Raw genomic sequence first — 18,108 nt, 5'->3', positions numbered from 1 at the left:
AATTCGAGCGACGCTTCCACACAGACGGACGTCATCGATCCAACAATATTATGGAATTGACACTAAATAGTAAACAATAAATCTAGAACGATTACGATTCTGTTTATTAAATGTTTTGATAATTGTATGGAAAATTTTTACATCGCAAACAAAACTAACTTAAAATAAGATTGTGCAGTTAAATCAATAAATAAGCATCCACGATATACGGTAGCCACGCAGGATAGTTGTCAAGGAAACTTATTTAAACTTGTTTTTATACAGCTAAGTATGAAAAAATAATAAAGTTACCTACTCTTGCTGATTCTAGTGTTCGATTCACTATGTAGGTACTGTAGAAGTATACCTATAAACTAAGAATCTCTTCGCAATCGAAGTCATACATATAAAAAGGGCATCTTACACAACTGTTTGCAATTACATGTTCTTATATAACCTCCCTCAGCATAGCACGCGCCCTACGATGCCTCGCCTCGGATTTCGCAGTCACACAGCAATCTCACAATCTTTGTAATTGCTCATTCATATTCATTGACTAACGATGAAAGAATTCGTCAACCATAAGGTCGCGTAAATCTTGTGACAGACAGTCTTCTGACACAACCTTCTGCATGATTGTCGTGAATACACAATTTGAATGTTCAAGTGAAAAACATCCAGTACATCAATTTTTCTTATTGAATCACATATAGATATTTAGATAATACTGATTATATAGATCAATATCGTTTAAACTATGGTCACCTCTTATCTAATTAAGAAAACAGAGTCCTTTCAAAAGGATTTATTCTTTTCTTTTTTATTGGCATTACAATCTCTCGATTATTTCGAACATGCATAAAAAGATCTAATTAGACTCGCAAGGTGGTCCTTCGTTTTTAAATATTATACACATGGAAATCTTTATTGTCGAGTTAACAAGATTGTTAAAATTTATTACTAATGAAGAATCGTGTTAAGCAATAGAGAGCTAATCGATTTGCGGTGCGCGGTGTGCCCCGAGTGCGCGGGCGCACGTCGGCGTGGGCGGGACGTGATTGCACTCTGCTTCCATATTTAAATTCGCCAATACTTGATGGTAATGAGAAGATCCAGGGGTTCTTAACAAGTGGCCCATTGTATTACGGACAAATATTTAACTATACTTTCATAGAAGATTAACTTTTGCCTGCCGCTTAATAAAAAAGTAGCCTCTATGTTTTTCCAAACTGTGATCTACATCTATGCCAAATTTCATCATGATCCGTGGAGCCGTTTCGGACATACCTTATAACAAACATCCATCCATCCATCTAAACTTTCGCATTTACAATATTAGTAAGATATAGACAAAAATCACAAATATGTTCCGTCAACAAACATGAAATCCAGTCCCTCGCGTGTGCAATTATAAAAAGTTGAGAAGCGATGCATCTGATTGCAGTGTTACGACATTCGGGCTGATAAAGTGACATGTTACGAGCCGGGGTGGGCATTGACATGTTTCCTGTGGTCAATTAATGCAGCGAGCGGTGTCGGGTGCAGTTATACTCCGGTTGAGGAAACGCCGCGGAAGACGCAAAAACTAGACCGCGACTGCATTGCAGCTTATGTCAACATTGATATCAGTTATATAAAGAAACTGTTAGCTATGGTGTTAGCCAATCAAAAATAAATTGTTCATTAGATAACTTAGATAACTTGCAATTTTAAAACCCAATATTATGTCCGAGTTTTGAAATTACAACACAACACACGACTTTCGGTTTATCGGGTAACTTAAATACCTAATTTTCAACTTTTTTGGTTCTCTAAGGAAAGGACTTGAAAGAATACTTGAACAAAAATATAAAATCACAAATAAAGCAGTTACTGACCTTTATAACAGAGTCCAATATAGTCTTCCGTAGTAGTGGATCCTTCAGGCAGCTTCCACGATATCTTGAACTCCATGCCTTCAACAGTCCAACTGATTGCTTGCTCCGCCTCAACATCTTTATGACACAAATCTTCATTTTCATTTAAATCACTTTGACTAGTTTCTATGGCACTGGTTCGGGCCTCGCTAATATTGGCACTTTTTGATTCTTCTGTCGATTCAATATCTTCTGTCACCTTTTCAACTTTTTCGTTCGTATTGCAGTGTTCCTCGTTTGTTTTATCACTATTAGTACAGTCTTTGTCATGTTCTTCTGACATGACTCTCCCGAAAGTCTATTAAAACATTATTCCTAACACTGACATTATAAAAACACTAAACTTTACACTGTATTTTCAATTACATCACTTCATGTTTGATAAAAACGAGTGTAAGCACGTAAATGAAAATCGTCTGCATTGCCATGAAAGTTGAGAAGAATGATTGCCCGAGGGTTGTTTGGTGTAAGGGTAAGGGAGGGCGACTGGATGCACAAGTGGAGGGTGGCGGGGTACGAGAGGGGGAGACGCGACGTCGCGACGCCAGCCCGACCGGCGCCGCGACGTCGGCCTCCTACACTTATTTCGCTTATTCACTAATCCCCTACCCATAAGCTATTCTTTGATGCCTCAGAAAAATTATTTAGAAAACATATTCTGTCTATTTGCTGTTATGTGTAGATAAATATAACTTACAATTAGAGTTAAGCAGGTCATATGTTGAATGTATAAACTATGTTTTAATTGTTCTAAAGTTAAAACGAATATATTTATTACTCCAATTATTATAACTGCTGATATTAGAAAATATGAACTTGATAAGTGGCCTCTTTCTATAAAAAATGAAAAGAAATGATTGCCGGGATTGTCAAAATTAAATGCACACAAATAATAATTGTACATTTAAAGAAAAAAATATAAAGAAAAAATATTTTATAATTTTTTTTTTAAATAAATTCAGACTAAGAATAAAAATTTTACAATAGAAAGCTTTTTATACCAGCGGACAACTAGGGTTTACCTTTTTACTAGTATTTGTTGCTAAAAAAAATAAAAAAGAGTTCTCAAAAGATGCAAGACTACTTTATGTATAATAAAATATTTAAATCTATTTTAAGATTTTTGTAGAAAATAAAACTAGCATTGTGACTATTTTTCTATTTCTATGGTTCAAGCAGCAATCTGGGACTAGCATAATAATGAGTGTTCTACAACTTATTTATTTAATAAATTTCTCTAAATAATGAAAAGGTTAGGCTATATTACACAATGAAATAATGAATGATCAGGTTAGATGGAAGGTACAGGAATAGTAGGGATCAGTCACTAGCAAAAGAATGCAACATAAAAACTTATTTTCTCGATTAATGAAAAATAAAAGAAACAAAAAATATTAATTTATTTCATTACAATACAGCTATAACATTAATAAAGCTTCACTTTTGTTACAATCAATAAATTACTGTAAAATAAAAACAATGTTTGACCTAATGGTTAAATCTACAAAACACACACTTCTTAAAAATATAACTGTTAAAATCTTTAAAGGTTTCACTTATTATATTATTTAGATTTAATTAAATTTATACCGTTCGATAATATAACAGAAATACTATTTGCGACTTTGCGACTACGAAATTTAGTTTTCGATGACGTCCAGATTTGGTTCATTTCTTATTTCAACCAATCACGTTAAAGTACAGTTTCGGAGCTACGATTCTATTGGTGGTAAAAAAGGTTTAAAATGCATTACGCTGCGCAAAACAAAACTAAGGAATATTGACACTTTCTGACAGCACCATAATGTCATTTTTGAAGTTATTCGTTCTAAAACTTTACTTGTACTTAAAAAGACTAAAAATGTGTAATCGATAAATATGTTATCAGACGATTAGGACATGAAAAATAAAGAAAATATATTTATTTATGTAAACAGCAAGCAAAACTAGTTAAATTAATTTAATTAAACTAGTTTTGCTCGAACTTTCATTCTTTCATAATGTCAAACTATGATCTTAAAAGTCTATGGTGTTTTTTAAATGCTTTTGATTCAAACTGTCAAAGAGGTTTTTAAAAACGATATCCGTTATTTATTTTTATTGTAATGTTATGTTGTTTTATAGGTTATATAATAAAAAAATTTACAACCAGTTTTAATTAAATTGTTTCATTGTTTGATCCAAAATTATTGTTTTTTATTGATAAAATAACCCGCAACCGGAATAACACCAAAATGACTTCACCGCCGCCGTCGGATACTGAATCAAATCTAAGCGGTTTTATGCGCTACAGCGAAAAGGAATTCAAACCTTTGTATATGTCTATAATACAGGTATATTTATTATTTAGTTTGTCAGTATCAATAACGACTTTCTATTTCACTATTTCATCAGTGTGTTAGTCCACTTGTGGACATAGTCCTGGATATCAATTACTAGCTTTTGCCCACAACTTAGTCTCACGGAATTTAAAGAAAATCTAGTAATAAATATAGGCTTTCTAATCACAAAACATTTTTTTGTTTAAATTGTTCCCGTAGTTTTTGAGTTCATTTGTAACATACAAATCTTTCCTCTTTATTAATATTAGAATAGGTTACTAAATAGACTTGATAACTTTCTTGACACTTGAATGTGTTATTAAAAAACTATATAACATCTATACATTTTATAATACACTTATTCTCAGGTTTTTTTTTTGTTTTCAGAAAATGGAATTAATTAATCAAGATATCCTTGAAGTTGAAAAAAATTTAAAAAATCTTATAAACAAAGCGGGTCCAATGGAGGCTCAATTAGCCACATTGCTACAATCTTTACCAAAACCTAACTTCAGCATTTCTATGGAGACAGATTAAATGTATATAACTATATTCATTTGTAAATACTATTATATGCGTAATATATGAATAATAAATAAGTTACAATAAATAAATAAACAAATGTAATTAGCTTTCTTAATAAAAAATAAAAAAATCATGTGTGTATTATATATTTTGTGTTCATTATTACTTTTGTATTATTTAGAGAAAACATATATCATATTGTATAATAATATATCAAATCCAAAAAGAATATAGATAGAAGATATTCTTTCTTAAATCTTTAGACAAAATACTACATTTACCAAATCATATCGACATTTAATTCAAATCTTGTCTGCATGTACTAGGTTGACTGTGACTTATTCAGAAATTTTTAAAATAATTTGCTGTCCTTTTTTGACTGACATTCGATTTAATGACGTTTTAGTTTGTCATTTTTAAGGAAATCTTTACTTTGTATAAAATTTAAAAACAGTAAATTTACGAAATGGCTACAATAAGTACGAGAGCCAAATCACCAACTCGCGCAGAAGCTATAGCTAAAGCTCTGAAGCCTGTCCGCGATTACGGACCGGGGGTATTAGTAGGTAAAATATAATTGTATAAGAAAAGTCTGATAGAATCTCACTACTTGTATGTCTTGTACAGTCAGCTTCATAAATATAGTGGCAGTCAAGATATCCAAATATAAAGGAACACCTAAAGTGATCAATTATATAAGTACAACCAAAGTCATCAAATTAATTGAAGCATCCACTCTGCTCAAAAACATCGGAGCATTCACATCGTCATATTTATGAGTACATTCAAAGTGCCCATAATTATAGTAACAGACATAGCGTCAATAGTAACGAAGCATCGAAAGTATGCAAAAATATCGTAACATTAGACAAAATTGAACTCTATCTCTATTTACTTAAGATACACTTTGAAATATACTACATCTGTTAAATTCATTTGACGCTTTGTATTAACATAATAGGTTGTCCAGTAAGTTCGTTCCGATTTTCAATAGGTATTTTAGAATAGACTCGAATATATTACAATTATTGAAAACATATGACATGTTTACATAACACATACATACTAAAAGAGGATAACTTCAGCCATATTTTGACAAATGGTAGGACACGATTCGTTCTTTTCTATTAGTTTTATAAAAACTGATTGACTTAATTTTTGTCGAAATAAATAAGACGTTTTGCTATAAAATCGAACAAATATAATTTAAAAGACGTATGCCAAAACTTAAGGGCCTTTAAAATTTCCTTTAAAAATGGGCACGAACTTATCGGACAACCCAACATTTTTCTTCTTATTATTATAATAACGCTTAAAATTTATAAATTTACGATACATGACAGATACCTAATCTATATATATAAAAGAAAGTCGTGTTAGTTACACTGTTTATAACTCAAGTTCGGTCGAATTGATTTAGCTGAAAATTGATGGGGAGGAGGTAGCTTAGAACTAAGAGACGGACATAGGTACTTTTTATCTTGTAAGCATTTTTTTTATTCCGCGCGGACGAAGTCGCGGGTAAAAGCTAGTAAGTAATATCAAATTTTACTCTGTCACAGTATGTGCTAGTTTCAGTGTTTTACTATTTTCGCCGCAGTACGTAAGTTTAATGGTTCGAATCCCAGGCTTACAAGGTTTTTATTTTTCAATATTATCGATCACATATAGAGCTTGATTTTTTTTAATGAAAAGGAAAAATCTGGTAATGTACTTAGAATATGTTTTTTTCTTAACTAAAACAAATTAAAATTTTTATTTTTGGGGTATTAAATATTTAAATAAAATTAATAACGGTTAGGTTCGGCCATCTATACAACTTCTGTTAAATTAATTGACAATTTGTATCAAAATATTTTTCTCTTCCTGCTAGGTATCTTCAGTCCGGTTGCAGTAGAATTTTCCAAGCATAGATTTATTACACGTATTCGATGTCGCCAGTGACAGTCCGCGCGGAATTTAATGATGAAACTTACAATAATAAACGTGAACAATAAAAAAACATGCTAATGACGTCTCGGTTAAAAAAGGGGACAAGGAATATTGTGGTTCCTTAATTTTTAAAGATGTCGTATAGTAACCAATAATTGTTGCGAAAAAGTTCAATTTTATATAACGCTTTGATAATAAAATTAAAAACCTTAAAAATGTAAAAATAAGTTTGGGATTCGAATCGCCAAAACTGCGTATTACAGCGAGCAGTTAAACCGTAAGGCCAAACTGGCATATATGGTGACAAATTAAAATTTGATATTGCTTATCTATCTCGTACCTATCTGTCATGCGGGACGTAAACTTGAAGTAAATAGCAAAAAAATGTTTTGATATAAAATGTCAAATGAATTTAACAGAAGTAGTATATTTCAAAGTGTATCTTAAGTTAATAGAGATAGAGTTCAATTTTGTCAAATGTTACGATATTTTTGCATACTTTCGATGCTTCGTTACTATTGACGCTATGTCTGTAACTATAATTATGAGCACTTTGAATGTACTCATATATATGACGATGTGAACGCTCCGGTGTTTTTGAGCAGAGTGGATGCTTCAATTAATTTGATAACTTTGGTTGTACTTATATAATTGATCACTTTAGGTGTTCCTATATATTTGGATATCTTGACTGCCACTATATTTATGAAGCTGACTGTATAAGAACTTCCTCTGTTTACCTTGACATGTTAACAATACTCAAGTGCATAATAACAGATGGTTAGTCCCATAATGTTGGTATTCCCCGTCGACATGAACACATTTAACCGACATAATTTGTAATTCAAATGTAACGGTAAAATCTTTTTGATGACTTAGGAAATTGGGTTGAAGACAGAACTGAATGTCCCAATAGTGGGACGCTGTATTTTCCGCCTAAAGATGATATCGATTACGATAAATTAAAAAGAGAATCAAGAAATGACGACTTCCGCCTCAACAGGCTTAATAGCGTACAGGTATGTTTTATATAAAGGAGCAGTTGTCGATGTCGCCTTATGTTTAGTGCTCCGTAAATCGTAGCACCCACAAAACCAGTGGAATTGCAACTTTTAGGAAGGAGTACGCTCTTTTCTTTAAGAACCCTAAGTCGTAATTACTTAGAAATACTGTTGAGGACAAATTTCTTTCTTTACTCAATATTTGAAAATAAACCAATGAAGTGTAGTGATTTAAATTACCTTACGATATTATCAGGGTAATGTGTCAACAGTAGTACGTCACAGCAGTCACGAGAAATGTGGTAACTATGCGACAATAAACGATCTCGTCTACAACCACCTCCCCAAGCCTCTTTGCGGTCCCAATCAACGGTATTACAGGAGAAGCGCGCACCAATACTATCCCCAGCCGGATTTATTAAAATGCTTTGTACGTATTTAGTTCATAAGTCGATGAAAAATGTTAATAATAGTTTTTCTAATTTCATAAGAAATTTTAGAGTTACTGAGAGATAAGATAATAGCTGGCCTAATGAATTATTTGTTTGAATTAACACAGATTTGTTGATTTATCGCTGAAGATAGTTTAAGTCTTATACATTTTATAGGGTAATATCACAGAATGGGGCCTTAAAAAATATATGGAACAGGAGTGGGCATGCTCCGGTATATCGGACTATTTCTCGACCCTGTATGAAGATACGTACATACCACCGCTTCCTTCACAATATCTCCAAGGACCGGAACGAAAAGCTCGAAACTCGTGAGTATCCTAAAGTATGACTATAGATAATAGTCTTGTTGAAATCACTTTCAAAGGTTCCCTGCATCGTTTTCTAGGCGAAAACTAACGATTCAATTTAGTTATGCTAGAATTGCAAAAATATAGTTGTGCATTTTGCTTTTGGGGACTAAATATTATTAGAAAGTTAAATAAAACATAATGCAAGTTCTTTTTACACAATTTTATTGCAGGAGCTTCACAAAAACGTTTCGTTACAAGATGACAAAACCAATAGAGAAAAAGAAATAATGATAACATCAAGAATCATTTTCACATTTCTGAAAAAAAAAATTATTAGTCTTTACATATCACATTTTGTTCAAGAAGAGGACAAGTGACGTCCATATAAAAATTGTAACAATACAATAATTCTTAATGCTTTCACATTCCACCGCCGGCTCCAGACACGAGATCAGCATGACCTTACCTCTAAGTTTACCTTCAAACATACATCTAGTAACCGCTTACATACTAATGCACGTGATATAACTTAATAAGATTCTTAAATTAATGGCAGTTTATGAAGTTAAGTTAAAGTCGATCGTAGTGATAAAACAAAACAACTTAATTTAAATATAACATGTCGACTATTGTTGACATCAGCGCGACGCGAACGAGTTCTCTTGAGGTAATCTAATGAGACCCGAGCCGCCGGGCACTTTGAACATATCGTTGGTAGGGCAGCCCGCCCGTCGGGCAAATACGTTCTGGGACATGGTCTGCTGAGACATTCTCGGCTGAGGTATTTGTACATGACTATTATACTGCATTTGTGGGAAGACGGGTCCACAGATCGGAGTGAAACTTGAAGAGTTTTGGAAATAATTCGTGTTACAGTTCTGCAAACGATCTAAATGTATCGGTTGTCTGTCTAGTTCACCGCAAATTGATTCCTCCCGAGATGGAGGCTGCGAAAACAGATTGCGCTGGTTCATACTCGATGTCTGAGATTCGAACCCGGAGCTTTGACTGGAAGATCGACTACCGTTTATGTTAAATATCTGACCCTCGTTACCCCAGTATCCGCCGGCGACCCAGGAAGTACTGTATCCTAATTTACTAGGAGATATAAGAGGGCGAGACCTAGCTATCGGCGTCGGAGCCACGAATGGCGTAGCATTTAACTTGCGCAAACCAAAAACTGGATTACTTTTCGTGTTACCATTTTTGGGACCGATAGATAAAGAACTGATGCTCTCATCTAATTCAACATCCGAATCACTTTTAACCGGATTATGGTATTTATTAAAAGATGGCTTTATGAACACATTATCGGTAACGGAACTCATACTTTTATTTAACACGGGATTGACACAAAATGTTGAGTTTAATTTCGTCTTGCTCCAAACGCTTTCTGTCCGTGGACTGAATGATCTTCCATTATTTACACTGTTGTTTAAAGTTATAGATTCATTTGAGGAATCTGCCAAGTTGTTTAATCCGAATTTACTGAGTGATACATCATCGTCTGTATCGAGAGACATGCTATCATCGTTCAAAAAACAATTCAATGTTCCCATCGTAGGTTTTTTCACTTTTTGTGGACTCATTTTCAACTTTAAGGATGTTTTATTATTCGTTGATTTCATTTTTCTATACAACAAAATAAGTCCAGAGATGATCAGCAACTGAAACATAGCATTTTTTAAAATAAATATTTTTTAAATAAATAAACAACCTCTATGTAAATTTATGTTAATTTTATATATACTTACATTGAAACAACTCTTGTAAATAGGATCCAACTTAATAGACTTATGACTTATTGACGTAATTGTAAAAACTAACCAAAGCAAATCAATCATCATACTATAGTTTGCTTTACTCGTTTTCAAAATGACACCAACAATTTGTATGAAACATACAAAACAACTTAATATCTTCTGAGTCAAATCATTAAAATAATATATACTTTCTATTTTAAAATATTGTAACATGTCAATACTTTCTACTTGATCCATGTCGTATAAACTATTTTCTAGAATCGGGAATGTCATAAATGCCTTCATTTTGATAATATTAAATACTCTCTCAAATAGGGTAAATATTATATTCTTAATATAGTGCATTGTTGTCAATAAACTTTTGTGTTTTTTTATATTATCTATGACATCAATTGCTACGAGTACAAATAATATTACTGCTAACAATTCGGAAGAACCATTTATAAGATTACTCAAAATTTGATTATTATTTTGTTGCTTTTTCTCTAGTTTCTTTTCAGGTGTCCTAGTTTCCAACAGTTTTGAACCTAAGAAGGTTTCTTTTTCTTTATTCAACTTGTGTTGTAGCACTCTTTTACAAGGACTGCACAATTTGTATGCCTTTTCTAATTGTAACCTGCAATTATATTGTAAATTATTATTAATACAAATTATCTTATCATACTAATATTATAAATGCGATTGTTTAGATGGATGGATGGATGATAAAAAAATCTTGTTGAAATTTGGCATAGATATAGAACATACTTTGGAACCACACATAGACTACTTATGAAGTTTTTTAAATTACGCGCGGACGGAGTCGCGGGCGACTGCTAATAACATAGTTTTGATAATTTCAATGCATAAACCATTTATAAATGTGTATATATTTGGTTTTTGATAAGAAAATAATCACATGATATAAATGTTAATTGTTGTCCAGATAACCAAAGCAAATGTCTTAAGACATATACAAAAATACAATTAGATAATTTTTCACTACATTAGTTAAATTCAATACATTGATAAGGCTTTACTCTTCTCTCAATGAACAATACTTTTTCATAATTTTACATAATATGATAAAAATATCAAATATTATATATTTCTGATCATTTTACAACATAACTTGTAACATTCAAATATAAGCTGACAACTACAATTTTGTTTGAGAGTATGAGGACAAAATATCATTTTTCATTGTTATTTGGAATGATGACAAGAAATGGTGCCAAAAGACTTGTCTAAAAAACTTGAAGACTTTGACTTGTTATTAAATATAAGCTGTTATTAAATACTGGAGGAAGTTAATATTGTATGTTTTATTGAATTCAAAACTGTTTTTTCCTAACTTTAACAATTTTATACTCACTTATATGATTCTATTTCATCATCGAAATTCTTCTCATTCATAGGAACAAAATTAGCCAACTGTGTCACCTTGAGTTGCTGGTTTATATTACACATTTTACAAAGGCCATTCTTTGGAGGACTCTTTTTAAACATATTGGGGGTCTTGCATGCCTCCTCCACAGGTAAATTGAGCACCCTATTATAGTCACCATCCTGTTTAAAAAGGATATTGATATGATAATTTTCGAGATAATCGAGAAAAAATGGTATAATTTGATATACAAATTTTACTTGTAGTTTAGAAACAACGAATAATGGAAATAAAAATAATTATAAATTATATGTAATTACTAAAACTGCGGATGATTTTCATAGCTAATCTGTATTATCTTTAAAAAAAAGTCAAAATGAAATCACCTTCGTAAAACCGTTGTACTGTTCACATTTTGGACAAAACCAGCTATTGCGGGCAGGGAATTTTACCCAAGTGTTAATGTTGCAAAACCAACAATTAACTCGCCAGGGAAACGCTGATCTGTGTACAGAATTTAAGAGAATTAACATATCTTATCAGGCGGGAAAGTATGTAACCTATACCGATGTCACGCGTACTTACCGCAAGTTGTGAAGGAGTTTCAAAAATAATATTGTACAAAATAAGGCAGTTATACCTATGAGCACTGATTCCATTTTATAATGAAACTTCATTTTTGCTGTTGGCTTGTCATTTAAATTATAAAATCCTAAATTTTAATCACTAACCTAAAAACTTATCGCCCACCCACCATCACTCAACAGACAGTCACAGATAATGTGAAACGACTAAAGATTATAGTAGTGAATCGGTATTCTTTTTCAACTTTTGAATAAATTGTACAAAAAAAAAACTAGTCGCATTTTCTTTCAGCGATTAAAACCAAAGTAGTACGATTACTTAAAGGAGAGTACATCATGTTTATTGCGCTGAAATGTTCGTTTGTAAGTCGAATTTTTGTTATAACTTTTTGCTGTAAACATATTAAATTTTATTCAAAGACATTTTATTTAAATTGTGAAAGATGTCGACTCAGAACTTAAATTTCCAATCCAAACTAGTATCAAGGCCAGAAAATATTAATTAAAAAACATTGCCATTCCACACGAAAATCTGTCAATTTTACGAAAGACTAGACAGTATGGTCGAAAGACTATAGCCTGCGCCATGGGCGGAAAGAAGAAATAAAAAAACGATAAGCTGTCAAAGTCAAAGTTAAATCACTGTCACAATCACATGTTGGATCCGTATACTTGGTTTTAATCCTTTCAACAAAAGTCCACTCTTTATGTATTTAATTTAAATAAAAATTATTCCTTACATTTTTCAAATATGTCTACGAATTTAAACAATATGTATCTTTGCAATTTTGATACGCGTCATGTAAATTTTGGTATGTTTAAGGTTATTTGTTTACATTCATCTTTAAGCAAGTTTTTAAATTAGTTACCTTACATTACATAAAAGAAATAAATCTTACGTTATCAAATTTTTCCAGATAATGAAACATTAAAAAAGTTGTGGACTGGAAAATGGCATATAGAAGATACTGAACTTTGTAAACAATTATTTTCGTGTAAACTAAATAACGATGCCTTATTAGAAATATTACAAAAACATTCCAAGGACAATGATTTTACAGAAAAAATATTGGACATAGCGATCAGTGCATTTCTTACTTACTGTAATATTAACTGGAGTACTGTTTCTGAAAATATAAAACTGGAAGAATATTTTGGAACAGAGTGGCCTAAAGATGTTGATGTTTATTCAACACTTCAGCGTGACTCAGAACCATTGTGTTCAAATATATCGCATCCAGAATTGTTATATTTTTCATCACAAATATTCAACACCCTCTATTCAATGGATCAAGACCTAGTAAGAAACAAAAATTTATATAAACTCATTCTATTAGATTTAAGAGAGACCTAAGAACTACATTAAGACTTAAACTAATATCCATCTGATGGTAAGTGGTCCACTCTAAATGCATAAAACTTATCTTAAATTTATACCCATTTAAAAATGTCCATTATTAATTTTTAAAAATAATAAATGAAACAGCTCTGTGATAAAATTTATTATTTATCAATCTTTATTACTAAATTACTTTTTAGGTATACCTTTGGTGGATGTTCCGCAGTAAAGTAATGCATCAAAGAGCTCTTGAAGAAACCAGTGCTAGTCTATTCAATGATTTAGAAATTATTATGGCAAAGTTATACAACGAATCACAAAAAATAGATATTGATCGGTTGAAAGTATTGCTGTTCATAGAAATAGCACAGGCATATCTTATTTATGGTAGAGTACAAAAGGTTGAAGAATATTTAATCAAAGCTAAAGAGCTTGCGGGATTAAAATTAGAATTAACAGGTGAGAACCTAGCTTTTAATTTATTTTCAATTATTCTAATACAAAACTATAGGCTATGGAAAAATATACCAACATGTACTTGTATCATTGAATTGGTCAGCTCATGATTGAAGACACCTGTAGTTGTTGTAGTCATTCATAGATTGGGGGTAGGTAACGCATCTGCAATTGCAAATGTCTATGAGCAGCGTTCGTTTCGCCATTTCGCCGAATTCATGTGGCCACTTGCTCATTTGTCACCTTGTAAAGCAAAAAAAAAATCCTGAAGACTCAAGTCAGACAACCCTTAGCCCTTCATTAAAGCCCTTAGCCTAATTTTCATTGCTGTATTTTTGTTATCAGGTGTCCTGGGAAAACGTACCAAATATCAGCAGAATTTATTGCCCCAGTTAGCGCTAACAAGTGAATTAGATACAAATAAAGAGCGGGATTCAGCAGAACTGAGCCACGGTGATACAGAACTTCCACCTGATATTGAATTACAGGATGATTTGAGATTGAATAAGATACAGTTTGTTGAAAAGGTCAATCAAAGTGAATTACCGAGCTTAGAGCAGACTTTATGTTTACTTACTGTGTAAGTATTTAAAAAAAAATAGTTAACACAGCTTTTATTTATTGTTTGAACAAAGAAATCTAAAAATTTTCAAATTGAAGGTTTATCTTTTTGATATTTATCTTAGCACTCAGTGTTGCAACCTTTAGTTTGATTTTAGTAAAATAAATAACTCGAATATGGGAGTAAAAGTTTATTGTAAAGACACGAGAATCCTGACCTTTTTGTATTCAACTTACAAAAATAATTGTCCTAACTATATTTGTCAACTTTTTACTTTTAAGTTTTATATATAGTGTTTTTTTTATTTTCAGCCAGTACATACAGAAGTCACAACCTAAAGATGACTTAATGATAGAGGAGCTGCAGCCGTATATAGAAGCAGTACTCACACAGCAGAAAGGTCCGTGGTCCACTCATGTAGCTGCATTGCTTATAAGATGTAAACTGGAAGCCAATCACAAGCGCACAATAGAGCGAGCCATGATGCAATGTGAGACTATAGTCAATGATAAAACTGAAGTAGCGGCTACAACTAGGTATGTGTTCCCACTGACGAAAAGCTTGTACAAAAACATATCCCTCTATTTCTTTTAGAAAAAATACTGATAGTATTGTGATTAGATATTTCAGATGTTGAGAATCAGTTAGTTTAAAATAGAACTGATTCTATTGTATTGTTTTTATATTTATTTTACTAGAAAATGTAAGGATTTTGTTTGTAACCGTTTTAGAAGCACCTTATACTGTCCGGTGTGTGTAATTTTTTTTCTTTGGAGCGTTTTGAAAGTACGATCATTACAAACTTGTAGGATTGTATTTTTCTCAGAATGTCATATTTGTGGGCGAGCGGTGTGTCGTGTGCGTGGACTTGGCGTCAACAGTTAGGCGAGTTGTACCTAAGCGCAGGGCTGGTGAAGGCGGCGTTGGAGCAGTTCCAGCTGCTGCAGCTCTGGGAGGATGTCGTCGTCTGCTACACCATGCTGCAGCTGCGGCACAAAGTCAGTATCCACTGACACTATTACATATTTAGTTTACTTATTAAAAAAAATAGTGGACCATAGACTCCATGAATACAGTTAAGACAAATTGTTCATGATTCTTTTTCACAGGCCGCAGAAGTAATCCAGCAACAAATTAACATAAAACCAACTGTTAAACTGTATTGTCTATTAGGTGACGCGACTGGTATGTTCGAATTTTTTTCATAGCTTTGAAATTAAAAATACTAGTTTGTATTTTATAGTAATTTAACAATTATTCTACAGATGATGTATCTTGTTATGAAAAGGCTTGGGAGTTTTCTAATTATAAAAGCAGTCGCGCGCAAAGACATTGGGGTAATTACCTTTTTAGTCACAAGAAATATGAAGAGTGTATCCCGCATTATGAAAAGTCAGTCGAAATCAACTCTATACAGGAGAGTGTTTGGGCGAGATTAGGGTGAGCCATTTTAAACTTTTTGATTCGTATTGCATCCACAACCAATAAAAAATATTCATAAAGAAACAATAACTTAGTATGTTTTGGACCATAGACAAGAAATATAGATGTCAGAATTGACATAATTCGTACTTTTAGGACTTATAGTCTTTGGATTTTGAAAGGAAAATCATTATATTTTCCTCAATCAGAGAAAGATAATAATTAACAAAGAAAAAGAAATACCAAAGACAAGTTTATTATTTTAGTTACGCCGCTCTTTTGACTGAGAAGTGGGAGCTCTCAGCCAAAGCTTATCGTCGCTACACATACTTACATCCCAACACATTCGAGGCGTGGAACAATCTGGCCAAGGTTTATGTCAAACAAGGGGACAAGCAGAGAGCGTACAGAGCTCTTATGGAATCTCTGCGCTTTAACTACGACAACTGGAAGGTATATTTATCTATACAAATTTTCGTTCCAATCCAAAATCCAAAATGATTATACAGTTGTCATAATTCGTAAATTTTAAATCTATTCTTTCACAAATAAAAAAAGGATCACAACGTAGCGGCCGTTACAAATTTCAAGTTCAACAAGAAGTTTGGTTCTGTCAAAATATAAATAAAACCTTCTTAGACATAGATAATGCTATAAAAGAAAAAATAATATGTCAGCTACAATACAAAGGGTGATCCCCTTATGTGATATTTTCTGATGTTGACAAGGGGCGCTAGTGAGTTAAAGTTTAATTTGCATACACACGCATAAATCTCACAAAGAAATGTTTAAAAATTATTTACTCTTTATGTTAAAATATAAATCGAAACTGCTATGTACACTGGAAGAGCGAGGCATTCCCTACACAAGTGTCTCTTGACTACTTTTTGGGAAGCCCCGGCAACTTAATCGTAAAGATTTACTTGAAATAAATACAATTTTTATTTTATTTATTTATTTTGACTTCTGTCACCGGCTCAGATATCCTCGTCGGTCTATACGTATTTAAAATGTCTCTAATTTTACAATATTACATTATAAATATTATATATGTGTATATATGTAATATAAATACGTAATGTGAAGGTGTGGGAGAACATAGTGTTGGTGAGTATGGACACGGGGCACGTGGAGGATGTGGTGCGCGGTGTACATCGCCTGCTGGACCTGCGCGACAAATACGACGACCTCGAAGTGCTGACGCTGCTCGTGCGCGCCATTGTTGACCGACAGGAGGGGCTGGGGGACGCGGATAGTGCTGCTAGGTAGACTAATAATTCTTAAATTAAATGTTTATTTTCTATCAAAACTAGGCAATAAAATGATGGCTGGAATCTTTAAAAACAGTTAGCTATGTGTTGGTTTAGTTATTTAAGATATATGGCGCTAGTTGCGCTAGTTAATTTAAAAGCCAATTGCCAATTGTAATTCAGTACTTGTTTCAAAAAGTATTTATTCCTCAGATATGCACTCCTGAAAGCAGTCGTTTGTTTCAGATTACGAAAACGCACACTCGAACTATTTGGAAGAATAACTTCTATACATCAGAACAAACCAGAAATATGGCAGTTGTATTCCGATTTAAGCACAACTTACTTGCTTAAAGCCCAAAGACTTCAAAAAGCTTACAAAGGTTACACACAAGTGAGTTGTTTACGTTAAAAATAAAAATCTAAATAATTTGTTTGGACTATGTTTCGTTAATTATTTTCTTTGTTTTCAGAGCGGTAGTTGGCCAAACAACCCGGATACTTGTATGAAAGTAATGGAGTTAACACAACTTCTTTTAGAACACAGTTTAAAGGCGAGACAAGACGCAGTAGACAATGAAAAACAACAAGCGGACCAGCAACTATCATCTGCTCGCCTGACCGGACAGGCAGTCATACGTGCGGTGGAGAGACAGGACTGGCCTGAAACTAAAACACTATTAGAAGAATTAAAAAATCTTTTTAATACTGTAACAGATTATATGAAATCGATAATGTAAATAAACACTGCTTTGACTTTAAAAGATCCTTTTTTATTTGACCTTTTTGTGTGTTTTGACAATATCTTAAAGTAACTATTTATTTCTTTGTTGGAACCACGACGGGATCGTGGTAAAGCACTTCGAAAATCCTTTTGCCATGCAAGACATGAAATTAATTCTTCAGTAACTATTGCCGTTTAAAAATTAAATTACTAAACTTAAATT

General features: G+C 32.6%; 5 protein-coding genes across 6 annotated transcripts in view; 3 read left to right on the top strand and 2 right to left on the bottom strand.

Moving 5' to 3' along the window:
- Nucleotides 1–3,545, bottom strand: part of LOC106720732 (E3 ubiquitin-protein ligase HECW2) — an 86,351-nt gene extending 82,806 nt beyond the window's left edge. Inside the window, exons 1-2 of the mRNA XM_045677787.1 lie at nt 3,486–3,545; nt 1,857–2,311 (exon numbers count right to left, since the gene is read on the bottom strand). Coding sequence (XP_045533743.1) covers nt 1,857–2,178 — 322 coding nt within the window. The 5' untranslated portion in view covers nt 2,179–2,311; nt 3,486–3,545. The remainder of the gene's footprint in view (nt 1–1,856; nt 2,312–3,485) is intronic.
- A 516-nt stretch (nt 3,546–4,061) lies between these two features.
- On the top strand, nt 4,062–4,753 carry LOC123720953. Its single transcript, XM_045677786.1, has 2 exons — nt 4,062–4,228; nt 4,604–4,753. The coding sequence occupies exons 1-2, from the start codon at nt 4,130–4,132 to the stop codon at nt 4,751–4,753; spliced, it is 249 nt and encodes an 82-aa protein (XP_045533742.1). The 5' UTR covers nt 4,062–4,129.
- Nucleotides 4,754–5,207: 454 nt separating this feature from the next.
- LOC106720631 lies at nt 5,208–8,729 on the top strand. Its single transcript, XM_014515350.2, has 5 exons — nt 5,208–5,307; nt 7,553–7,692; nt 7,931–8,104; nt 8,283–8,437; nt 8,650–8,729. The coding sequence occupies exons 1-5, from the start codon at nt 5,208–5,210 to the stop codon at nt 8,705–8,707; spliced, it is 627 nt and encodes a 208-aa protein (XP_014370836.2). The 3' UTR covers nt 8,708–8,729.
- A 19-nt stretch (nt 8,730–8,748) lies between these two features.
- On the bottom strand, nt 8,749–12,312 carry LOC106720630. 2 transcript variants are annotated; one of them, XM_014515349.2, is made up of 5 exons: nt 12,280–12,312; nt 11,935–12,052; nt 11,537–11,730; nt 10,174–10,798; nt 8,749–10,086 (listed from the first exon to the last, which is right to left on the bottom strand). In XM_014515349.2, exons 3-5 carry the CDS (start codon nt 11,668–11,670, stop codon nt 9,058–9,060), a joined length of 1,788 nt encoding a protein of 595 aa, XP_014370835.2. In that variant the 5' UTR covers nt 11,671–11,730; nt 11,935–12,052; nt 12,280–12,312; the 3' UTR covers nt 8,749–9,057. The 2 variants fall into 2 exon arrangements, with proteins under 2 accessions (XP_014370835.2, XP_014370834.2); XM_014515348.2 differs by lacking the exon at nt 12,280–12,312 and adding an exon at nt 12,134–12,266 and having other exon boundaries at nt 8,750–10,086.
- A 558-nt stretch (nt 12,313–12,870) lies between these two features.
- LOC106720613 (tetratricopeptide repeat protein 27) lies at nt 12,871–17,906 on the top strand. Its single transcript, XM_045686879.1, has 12 exons — nt 12,871–12,944; nt 13,050–13,432; nt 13,672–13,930; nt 14,273–14,507; nt 14,801–15,025; nt 15,316–15,487; nt 15,599–15,674; nt 15,755–15,929; nt 16,178–16,364; nt 16,998–17,176; nt 17,408–17,555; nt 17,635–17,906. Exons 1-12 carry the CDS (start codon nt 12,884–12,886, stop codon nt 17,899–17,901), a joined length of 2,367 nt encoding a protein of 788 aa, XP_045542835.1. The 5' UTR covers nt 12,871–12,883; the 3' UTR covers nt 17,902–17,906.
- Nucleotides 17,907–18,108: the final 202 nt, after the last annotated feature.

The sequence above is a fragment of the Papilio machaon genome, chromosome 4 (genome assembly GCF_912999745.1).
Source record: "Papilio machaon chromosome 4, ilPapMach1.1, whole genome shotgun sequence".
NCBI lineage: Eukaryota > Metazoa > Arthropoda > Insecta > Lepidoptera > Papilionidae > Papilio > Papilio machaon.
The sequence above is the reverse complement of the archived record's forward strand: the minus strand, read 5'-3'. Positions and strand labels throughout refer to the sequence as shown.